This window comes from Gymnoscopelus microlampas (assembly GCF_963454915.1).
Source record: "Gymnoscopelus microlampas genome assembly, chromosome: 8".
Taxonomy (NCBI): Eukaryota; Metazoa; Chordata; class Actinopteri; order Myctophiformes; family Myctophidae; genus Gymnoscopelus; species Gymnoscopelus microlampas.
The window spans coordinates 51014601-51026828 of NC_139945.1; the positions used below are offsets into that span (position 1 = coordinate 51014601).

A 12228-nucleotide genomic window follows, 5' to 3' on the forward strand; every position below is an offset into this window, starting at 1 on the left:
TCCTCTGTGTTAATTGTTGAAATATAGATATGTATAGAACTATTGATGTTCTCATATTTATTCTCCCCAAGACTTTGGCACGCTACTAGTTCTACATACTTACACCTAGAAAGCCCATTCAAACTGTAAAAGAATCAGCTTACTGTGGACACGTATGCTTGTACTTTAAGCACCCAATGCATTTCCAATGGGTTTTGCTAGTGGGGAGAGAGAAGGACACAGTAGAAATGCCCCGTGTTTTCGTAAAGTCACTGCGGCTGCATTTAAAATCCTTTACATTTATCTTTTGGAACAAGGCTTCATATCCTCAGAAATAGCTATTTTAACGCAACTAAATTAATTACCACCATTTTAGTTAAAGGTAGGTTCTTTTTTTTTTGTTAAAAAGTTAAAGTACAATATTCTGATAGTAATCATTGCTACAGAGCGTTTGCTCGGTCACAGGGGTCTCTCCAGCTCTTTAATGAACAGAATATAGTACATTTTCAGGTAGGTGACAACATTTAAGCCAATCAAGAGAGAGCGCTGAAAATGCATTTTCTGTTTGTTAAAGAGATGGATAGACATGGGAGACTCCTTTTACTGAACAAACACTCTACTCGACTCGGACTCGATAGAAACTTCCTCAATTTCAATTTGCTATTAGGAGTAAAATAAAGCTTGGGTTTATGAAAAATAAATGACTTTTTACCTTCTATGGTATAAGGGTACATTTTGACCCTTAAAGGGTTAGTTCAGATTTTTTGAGTATTTTCTGTAGGAAATACTTACCATTAATGTAGGGGTTGCAAAGGTATTAATTGATTGCCCGAGTCCCGTGGTCAGAGTTATGGTCCGTTCCTGATAAATATGAATGTAGTTCCGGTAGATTAGTAGATTTGGTGGGGGCCACTCATTAAAAATAAATACATTTAAAAAACTAGCGTCATTTGTATTGTTGACCTATTTCTACCATATAGAGCAGGTTTCGTTCAATTTCGACCCCTCTGTCACATGGTACTATTTTTTGTGTCATATATTTTGTGAGTGAGTAGGCTGCCGCGGCGCAGTGATTCTGGACACAAAGCCATGTCAGAATCCACCCTCATAGGTAGAATTAAAGTTCGGTGTGACCGTGCCCTAACATAGCTTTCAAATAGTTCAGCAGTTTTTCCACCATGTAGCATTGGTAGCTTGACAAAAGAGTGTTGATTACACCAAAGAAAGAATTCTTTATTCTGCATCCATTATCTAGTTTTTTCCTCAATAGCGTCCTGGGTTGAATGAAGGTCTTACTCTGAACTGATCATTATTAGAGCTTGTGCCCTTATGCTCAACCGCACACACACACACACACACACACACACACACACACACACACACACACACACACACACACACACACACACACACACACACACACACACACACACACACACACACACACACACACACACACACACACACACACACACACACACACACACACACGTACGTACGTAACTGCTTATTAACCGGAGCCAAGTCCACACACTCACATACAACACAGTCAGAGATACCAAGTCAAAGAGAGCACTGCCTGTTTATACTACTATTTTTAGTCTTAAAGTGAGTTGTTTCTTAAAACATTTAACATTAAAACATTGTTTCTTCAGGAACAATATTTTCTAGTTTAACTCTGAGAGAGTACAAATACCATTTGTACACTCTCAAGAGTTACAGACCGTTAAGGGTCCATTTGGTCCCTAACTATCAGTCATTTAGCTGGGAAACTCCTCCAACCCCACTACACAAATACTGTACGTTTTACTCCACTACAATTATTTGACTTACTAGTTACTTTGCAGATTTAGATTATTAATATTACAAAACATACATTAACCACTTAAGCACCCTGTACATGCTTTCAGCTATTCGAAAACAGCCAATCTACAAGCACACAACGCAACAGAACATGGTGTGTCTGGTGTGTCTGCAGGACCATGGATCTCTTCATGAGAGAGGAGCTGAGCAGGACAACGAACAGCAGCCATGAAGTCAGACTAGAAGACAGCGGAGGCGGAGGACTCAACGGCAGCGACCCCCTGGACATGTTCTCTGGCATGGAGCTTCTTCTTCGGTTCAAGCCACTCTTCCTTCCCCTCTACTGCCTCCTGGTGTCCGTGGCCGGTGTCGGCAACTCCTTCCTGCTCGCCTGCATCCTGGCCGACAAGAAGCTCCACAACGCCACCAACTTTTTCATCGGTAACCTCGCGGCCGGCGATCTGCTGATGTGTCTGAGCTGTGTGCCGCTGACGGCGTCCTATGCCTTCGACAGGAGCGGCTGGGCCTTTGGAAGGCCACTTTGCCACCTGGTCCCGCTGCTGCAGTGTGCCACGGTCTTTGCATCGGTGCTGTCCCTTACCGCTATCGCCGTGGACCGCTACATAGTTGTGGGTAGGAGAAGTTCAAACTTTTCAATCCGTCTTCACATAATTGGTCCTCACTAATCCTCATCATAATATGGTACCATTTTTGTCTACTTGGTCTGTGTGTTAGAGGAGGGCTGTGTGGACAGTTCAGAAATCTGCCTACCAGTGACATGGGTAATCAAAGCTGATGACCAAACCTGCCTACCAATGACGTCACTGGTAGGCGGGTTTCTGAACTGTCCACAGCCCTCCTCTAAGACACAGAGTGAAAAGACAAAAATGGTACCATATTATAACAAGCATTCGTTAGGATCAATTATATGAAGAGGGGTTGAAAATGGGTGAAGTGGTCCTTTAATGATATAATGCTTCAGAATCCTAATCATTATAATAGTATTCAGTTATGAATACAACTGGACCAGTGCCCATCGGGCATGTTTTGGAAGCCAAGCCATGCCTACATGTACACGGCCAAAGTAAGATATACATCCACAACACGCCGCATTATGTGGACGTATAAGAGAAGGAAGCCAGGCTCGTCAAGGCACTTCTTGTTTTTTTGAGGGGTTTTGTTTGTTTGTTAGTTCGTTTTTTCCCTCATGGCAAAATCTTGCCCCCCCTGATGGCTGAGGCTAATGTATATGCAGCTTTCAAATTAATCTTCATTGACGATTGTCAACAGCCAAGAACAGACAGCAGGGTTCGACAGAGACGTACAGTGTGAGCACTCAGGTCGTGCTTAATGATCGGACTATACAGTGTAGCACAAAACCAAACACTTAAATGAGGAGGAGAAGCTATCAAAGGTTTATTTCTGAAGTAGTATGCGACTCATTCCTCCGTTCAAGCAATGAAGTCCAGTGGTCTGTTGAATCCACCTTTTCTATTCATATACTGCCTGTATTTTCTCTTCTGGGATATGTTGATAGCATGTTCATTGACTGATCCATCAGTCTTCCTACCCTTTGTGGTGTTAAAGCCGCCAAATCCCATTATTTTCATCATCTCGATCTCTTCTTCCATTTTACCTTCCATATCTTCTGAATTGGCTTCGCTGCCTTGTCTTTCCCTATACAGTGGCACATAAATCGTGAGCTTTGGCTTTGACGTCGCAATTTACTTGTACAATATGAGTAGTAATAAAATAATATTTCGAAACTTTATGCTGTATGCCCAGCGTAAGGCATTCACTGAAAAATATATATTTTTATATGCATCAACTACAATTGAACTTTTTTCAATTTACGATTTAAGCATTTAGCAGACGCTCTTGTCCAGAGCGACTTACAGGTGAAAATGAACTCTAGACAACAAACAGGGTATATAGTCACAAGTGGAGCTCAAAGAAAAACTATAATTTCAGTGTTTCGCCAGCGTATTACATGCTTGCACTGACTAGTAGCATACGGTACAGCCCATGAGCCGGAGGGACAGGAACATTGCAGTTGGTTAGGAGTGTAGCCTACTGTAGATCACATGAGCTGGGTGAACAACTTGTGCCTTATTGGCTAGTTTCAGTCCATAGCCTCCAATAGCCTGATAATAAATCGCAGAATGCTCTGCGATTATTATTTCATTTACATTTATTTTAGGACATCGTTATCATTGATCAATTAGAAATTGGTCAATTGAGTTCCTTGCTCTGCTGGCAGCGTGCACAAGAAATATGACATTGATCGTCCTGGTAGTTTGTGAGATTGGCTGTGGACAGGCAGGCAGACAGACAGTACTGAATGAAATTATGTTTGCAATGATGCACCCCTTCTTGCTGTCTTGAGGTTATGTTTTGTTACAGAGATGCAGTGTTTATTTTGTCTTAGGGATGTTAACAATTAATCGATTAATCGAATTAATCGATTAAGAAATTATCCGATTAAATCAAACAATTAACAATTAATTGAAAAAATGTTTAAAAAAAAGTTTTTTTTTTTTTTTTTAATTTTCAGAACCCAAGATATGATGATTTGAAGATTTTCTGCTCCATTCACTTCTTCTTTAACTTACTGAAAAAGGCTGTATCTCGGCTCCTAAGCACTTTTTTGGGGGATTTTTTTTTTTTATCTGAAATTAAGATTCTCAGATTTAAAAAAAACGCCGCTTATCAGTTAACCGGTTAATCGGTTGATAAGGTTATCAATTATCAATTAATGAATTGATTGATAATTTGCATCCCTATTTTGTCTGCAATCTGTTTGGTTTGTGAATAATTGTATTTGTCTGCATCTTTCTTCTCTGGTTGTCTCAGCCCACCCGGTGCGGAGGAGGATCTCGGTATGGGGCTGTGGGGCAGTGGCTCTGGGTGTCTGGCTCTTGTCTTTGGTTCTGGCTGCCCCTCCTTCTCTGTTCATTAACTATGTGGATCTACGGTCTAGTGGCATAGACTTGATAGTGTGTGAGGAATTCTGGCCCAACAGAGGCCATCTGCGACTGCTCTACTCCTGTTTCATCCTCGCAGTCTCCTATATGATCCCATTGCTGTCGGTCAGCGTTTCCTACTGCGCCATCACCATCAGCCTTAAACGCCTTTCCCTGCCCGGAGAACCTTCGTCCCAAAATCAGCGATGCTGGAGCAAAAAGAAAAAGAAGACCTTTTCCCTGCTAGTGACATCTGTGCTGGCCTTTGCCCTCTGTTGGCTGCCATTGCAGGTGAGTAAAAAAATGGATGTTATCCCAAGAGATTAACACAATCTTTAAGCTACTGTACTCAACTTGGACGCCCTGTTTTATGCCGTTTACCTAAACTATTCTTTGTTTGTTGACTTCATGACTTCAGGATTGATTGATTGATTGATTGATTGATTGATTGATGTGAAGCAAATAGAAGCAGAAGCTAACCAGCCAATATAATATTATTAGTATAGTAACAACAAAGGTGCAATTTGGGGAAATGGCAAATGTGGTTGCGGCCGCCGGGACCTGAGGAATACGCTGGGAGGAATAGCGTTGGAGGCCATGCAACATGCGATTCAAATTTGGTGCTGATCGGATCCTGCGTTCGTGATATGTGGCGTTTTGTTTTATAGAAATCGGCTCCTCCCACAAAGTTTGTCGGTCACTCCTGAGATCATTTGAATTCCATTTTGAGAGGATTGATGCCCCCAAAAATCATGTTTTTGCATCAAATGATTACATGTTGCGTATGGGTGGAATTTTGGAAATGCTTTTGGCAACCCTCCCACTAACTTTGGAAGCCTATTACGGATGAATGGTAGGGACTATCACAATTTCTCTTAAATATGTTTATCACATCGGGTGCAGAGATCATGTGTTTTGTGAGATTTGGACAAAATCTGCAGGAGGAGAAGCAAAAAGTGTGTTTTGAAGAAAATTCTAAATGGTGGAAAATCAATACAGACGCAAATGGGCATGGCCTATATGGGGAGTTGCGTCATGACCCAAGGAATCCAGGGAAAAGGTTTTAATTCTACGACCTACGGTTCAAGAGTTAAAGGCCGAAAAGTAAAGTGGGCTGTTATAGTACTATAACAGTTATAGTACTATAACAGCCATGGTGGCACTATACACCAATATGGTGTAATATTTTTTTCATACTGAATGTAGGCCTCTGGACTATGAATCTCCCCTTCAAGTGTTGAAACTGCAGCCCTTACAGTTTCCGAGAGAAAAATACCATTCCCATTCAGGTCAATGGGAAATGTATTTATTAATACATCCTCCTATAATTCGACAAAGCTCTGTGGCTCTGTGTGTCCCCAAAAATCTCTCTGCCCAGTACTCCTCAGTGGCTGGAGCAATTGATCTGCATTTGCACACAGCCATTGAACATTACCATGTGCACGGAACACCGAAGCCCGTTTTTCACTTTCCCCAGATGTCAGCTGTTTATTAGCGTTTGACTTCAGGGTGAAGGTTCACAATAATCCATAAATCCTTTACAAAATCCCTAACTTAATACTCCTAGTCAAAAATAAATAACAAAAAGCCAATGACAGGACCTACTTACCTACGAATGAAAAATACACAGGAGAAAACAAGGGGAAAAGCATAAATGAATTAACCAAACAAAATGACACTTCACCCCTTCAGCTCTGTGACAAGGTTTACAAAAGGTGAATTAAGCAAAAGACAAACTAGATAGCAAATAACTGAGTGAGGATTAAACTTACAAAACACAAGGCAACTAAATGCAAAAGGACTCGAGGCTAAATGGTTGTGGGGGAAAAGAGGGGTGCAGTACGTTAGTCCGACAGCGCATTCCTCCGACAGCGCAGCGCTCCGACGTTTCCAATACTAAACCCGAACCAAACCCGCACCCTAACCCTAACCGCACGCGGATGCCACATAGTCGGAGAAAAGGTCTGTCGGATTAACGCATGCCTCCCGGAAAAGAGTACTAGATTCTCTGCTACTGTTGCCTAGGGTCACAAGGGCAAACTGGAGGTTTTATTCACCTGTTTCCAAGGCTGTGTGTTTTCCACTTCCTGTCGATTTCATTGGATATCATTGGTCATCTGACCAGTTTCATTGGATTTCATTGGATCAAATCGACAGGAAGTGGAAAACACACAGCCTAGGAAACAGGTGAATAGAGAAGGGCTAATGGCCACAGCCAATCAGTGGCCAGGCCATTAGCAGAGCCACAGGTGTCAGTCCATTTGGTAATTAGCACAAGCACACAACTGCTCCACCTTGTAGAAGAACAGAAAACAAATACGAAATACAAACAGTACAAATAAATCTAAGTACAAAATATGCAAATAACACAGACTAAAATACGGCTGTCCGTAACAGTAGGGTTTACAGTAAGTGGTTGTAGTAGGCCTATGTAACTTTGCCCCGTGTTTACATAAAAAATAAAATAATAATTTATTAATTTTAACCACCATTTCTCCCATTACAGCAGTTTGCCACTGGAGTAGTGTGTTGGTGTTTACCTGCAGAGACGCATTGCCCTCGCTTTATTTTGGTTTGTTTTGATAGACAACATATGTATGATATCAAATCAAATGTGAGGGCTTTTGGAGATAAATGAGACCATAGAGCACACATAGGGGATGTGTGTGTCTGTGTCCAGTTGACGCTCGTTAATGTTATATACATTAAAGGACGACTTCACCACTTTTCAACATATCTTCATATAATAGGTCCTCACTAATGCTCATGATAAAATGGTACCATTTTTTTCTAATTAGTCTGTGTCTCAGAGGAGGGCTGTAGACAGTTCAGAAACCCGTCTACCAGTGACATCATCGATGGGGAATCCAAGCTAATAGAAACTGCAGGCTTTGTATTCCTGGAACGTTGCAATGCAATAATAGATCCCATTGTTCTCGCCTTAATAAAAATCTGAATAAAAAAAATGTAATCTTTTTTGAAAAAAAAATCCTGCCTAAAGATGATGTTTCTGGACTGTCCACAGCCCTCCTTTGAGACACAGACCAAGTAGAAAAGCATTAATAGCATTAGTGAGGACTTATTATATGAAGATATGTTGAAAAGTGGTGAAGTCGTCCTTTAAGGCAATTATGTTTCTGCACTAATTTTCGGTTTCAAGAATGTTCCTTTTGGTCCTAAAAACGCCGCTTATCAATTAATTGATTAATCAATCGATCGATAAGGTTATCAACAATCAATCAATGAATGAATGAATCGATAATTTGCATCCTTACACTGAGTGCATCTCAATCCACACCTGTCTATCTACATGTGACACACGCTATAAACACCTGTTTTATTGTCTGCAACCTTTTAGTTTTTAGTTTGTTTGTTTTTTAATATAGAACTTAGGGATCTACATTGTGATGCGAAGTGTGCTGTGAGCTTGTAGATGGGATATTTTATTTTGGTCACCATCCATTTTTTTTCTATAATAACACCTCTGGTAAAGGATTCAGTTCCAACAATTAATAGTAAACATAACAATTAGAAAGGGATCATAAGGGAAATCAAAAGAACCCAAGTTTTTTAGTAATGATCAATATTTATATAGCTGATTGTGACAAATGTTTCAGTTATACTGTGCTTATGGTATGAAGACTGCTATATATTATTGGAGCTGTTGAGATTATTAGAAATGTCAGATAAAGTTGCAAAGGCGTTTTCAATTAAGTCAGTCACAGGGCTGAAAGGCGAAGAGCTTTCCGACAGGAAATTATATGAATTATAATTACGTAGCCCATACAGTTTCATTATCTCTTTCATTATGACTTAAGAGCAATGTTTAGCAATAATTACACAGTCAGTGTATCCGCTAGTGTCTGCCAAGTTTTTTCGCGCCGTTTAATTACAGCAGCTTTTTTTTCCTATTTATTCATTTTTACACATGCTTCTTTATTGGAAATAACCCCTTAAGATGATCCATCTAGTTTTCAAGGGGGTCCACAGATAACGGAATACAGAATTCATACATTTATACAAAATAATGGACAAATCAAACAACATCAACCAAAGAAGGAAAACAAAACAAAACATACAACAATAACACTAACAACAACAATACTTAGAGCACAAAAATGATCATTGCGTCATATATCTGTTATAATGATGATTTGTCAAAACATGAACAAGTAGTCTCAAGGTGAGACTTGTGCCAGTCTGTGCCTGGATAAGACGGAAACGACAATACCGGCCACGGAAATCGAACCACAAGCGGATTTTAAATATAGACAGTGAAAATGTGTACAAGCTCAAGCTCACAATGTGTTGAATCGTGAAATTATTGGGAACCCCTGCTATAAGGACTGTAGCATTTCGTATGGCCTAGTGCTGCAAAAAGAATGAAACCTTAGCATCTCAGCAGCCTCAAAAGAGACCGACTGTTTTTGTATTGATTTTATAATTATAAGAATCAATAAAGACGTATCAAGTCTCTGCTGAGACTACCACCTCAGCACCACACCACGGAGGGACATCGACAGGCAATTTTATTCCTTTTTCGGGAATAAAATTACCAAGACAGAAAAGCAGACACTGACTGTCTCGGAGAGATTTTTGGGGGCTTTGTTGGGCTTTATTTATGGATCACAGACAGGAAACAGGGAGGGAGAGATGGGGAGAGACATGCAGCAAAGATCGTCGGGAACAGGAGGCTACATGACAGTCCTAGGTGCCCGGACCGCTACGCCAGCGATCTGGGCCTGTCTCAGTTAATTGACAGAGATCTCTGTCATTTATTTAGCATATTATTATTTTATTTTTCGTTTTTCACAGGAGATAACGCGATCCAAGATCAAGATTTACTGCTCCATTCACTTCCTGGTTAAAGTATTTGGGAAATATTCTGTATCTCAGCTCATGTGTTTTACTATGTATTTTTGGCGAAACATGCTATTTTCAACTGGGTACATAACAAGCGAACGGGAGGTCGCGATGACATTCTTTTCACGGAAGCACAGTGAAACCCTCCGTGATTAGCAACCATCAGGGGATCGATCATACTGGAGATAAATATTCTGTGGTTCTTGAAAGATTAGTCAGAATGCTTAAAAATGCTGGCAGAAGCTACAGCCTGTTTTAGAAAACCCCTGGCAGTGAATATGTGTTAATATTTAACAGGAAATAAAAACTTGAACATAACCTGACTCTAGTTGGGCGACCTACTGCGTGAAGGGTTGTCGAGAGACAGAGGAGCAGAGATGCACAGCACCAACAACAAAAACTATTACATCAAGAAACAACTATAACTCCAGGGAAGAAGTCAAGTTAGTGCAATGCTTTGATAGGAAATGAATGTGTACAGATGGAGAGGGAGAGGAGGAGAGAGAAGCTCAATGAATCAGGGGACGTGTTACAGAACTTTTTCTAGGCTGGTACGATCATCTTTGAATAGAACATAATCATGGAAAATGAACTCTATGGTAATTCCACTAATGTCATCTTGCCCTGCACGGAATGATGAAATCATATGCAATTGACCACTGCAATGATTGCAAATTCTTGCACCATCTGTGTGTACACGAATTATTAGGGCCCTAATAAACCGTGGAGATGCAATGAGGTGGTGGAGATTAGGGTTTGATCATCATCATAGCAGCAATGTTTTTATGGTAATAGAGATGAGAAACAAATAGGTAGAGATCTGCACCAGCTTGACTCATTTAAATTTGTTGCTTTACTACAGTGCAATTTAGTAGCCTGCAAAGTAACAATACATCCTATGACCCATGCCAAACCCAAACAGAAAGAGCTGGGGAGTTCAATACATGAGTAAATGCAATTAGGGCTGCAACTATAGATTTTCTTAGTGATTATTCTATCAATGGCTTTTTCGATTAATCGTGTGTGTGTGTGTGTGTGTGTGTGTGTGTGTGTGTGTGTATATATATACACAGTGTTTCATGGATATATATATATATATATATATATATATATATATTTTTTTTTTTTTTTAGGCTGGTATATATATATATATATATATATATATATATATATATATATATATATATATATATATATCTATGAAACACAAATATTCTAAAAGAGTTTTATAATCAACTAAATCAGTCTGATTAACCACTTGCAATATTGTATTTTATACTTTGTTGTACAATGGTGCAATACATATAATGCCGATCTACAAGCTCATAACGCGTCGCATAGCGTTTCAAGCATGAGCTTGTAGATCGACTATGTTTGTCGATCGACTATACTAAAAAGGATTATTTGTCGTAATCAGTGAAATAGATAACTTCAAATAACCGTCGCACACCTATATGCAATGAAGTATTCCTCTGCCTTCATGTAGGTGCTGAACCTGATACTGGACGTGGACCCAGACTTCCACATTCTAGGGAAGTACTACATCAACGTGTTACAGGTGTGCTGCCACCTAGTGGCCATGAGCTCCGCCTGTTACAACCCTTTCATCTACGCCTCGCTGCACAGCAAAGTCCGTGCTCACCTGAGGAGGTACCTCTGTTCCTGTCGCAGTCGTCTGGCCATGGCCGGTGGAGCGGGAGACATCCAGGGGGACACACCGCTCTCGCACTTCACCTCTCGCAATACCACACCCACCGCCTGCCATAGCCTGCTGTCTAGGGGTTCGGCCAAGAAGACCCCTGCCCTGACCCTTGATCTACCAGCAGGTGGAGCACAAACCAGTGTGTAACAGATTCCTATGACGCATTGCAGGAACAGCCAGCATTAGTTTAGAGACGATTACGTTTAGGCATTAGTTTGTAGAGGGTTAAGTTCCAGTATTAGATTAGTAATGGTTAAGTTTAGGCACTGGTTTAGAGATGGCAAAGTTTAGGCAATAGTTTAGACATTGTAAGTTTAGGCATGGGTTTGGTGAGGTTAAGGTTAAGGCCTGGGAACTGAGGTTGTGCTTTATTCGTTTCCACTCACGGAGTCGCCACACAATGGCGCAAATGGAGCACAAATGCTGGGTATTCTCCTGCTAAGCTATCAGTTATTTTAATTTTTTCTATTATATATTTTTTTCAATTATTGTTTACACCTTTTTCTCCCCAATGTAGTCGTTATGCCAATTTATTCCTCCCCACACACATTTCTGTGTGTCGTCACTGCTGTTGCATCCTACTGACTCACCAACCAGTGAGGAGACCCCCACCCGGGGGAACGCAGAGCCTTCGTCCCACTCCTCCCACCCAACACTCCCTGCTGACAGGTGCCAATCCAGCCCGTAGGAGTACATGCAGTGACAATTATCACACTCCCCCGAAAGGGCCCAATAGGCTGTATTCACAGCAGCCATATTATGAAGACATTCACAGGTGTTACGAATGATACTAATGAAGGCTCTGTTCCATTCTGGTCAAACAGAGTCAGGGTGCTGATATTGTGCATGTTGGCCCACTGGAAACACCAGTGGGTCTACAGTTGGGGTCCAGGGACCCTCATGGGCTTCCAAATGGCC

The 12228-nt window shown here is 40.8% G+C and overlaps 1 protein-coding gene across 1 annotated transcript; it reads left to right on the top strand.

Moving 5' to 3' along the window:
• Positions 1-1900: 1900 nt before the first annotated feature.
• Positions 1901-11457, top strand: LOC311050632 (prolactin-releasing peptide receptor; the record flags this gene model as incomplete). The annotated part of the gene is made up of 3 exons (XM_084064718.1): positions 1901-2415; positions 4636-5036; positions 11095-11457. The coding sequence occupies exons 1-3, from the start codon at positions 1962-1964 to the stop codon at positions 11455-11457; spliced, it is 1218 nt and encodes a 405-aa protein (XP_083920844.1). The 5' UTR covers positions 1901-1961.
• Positions 11458-12228: the final 771 nt, after the last annotated feature.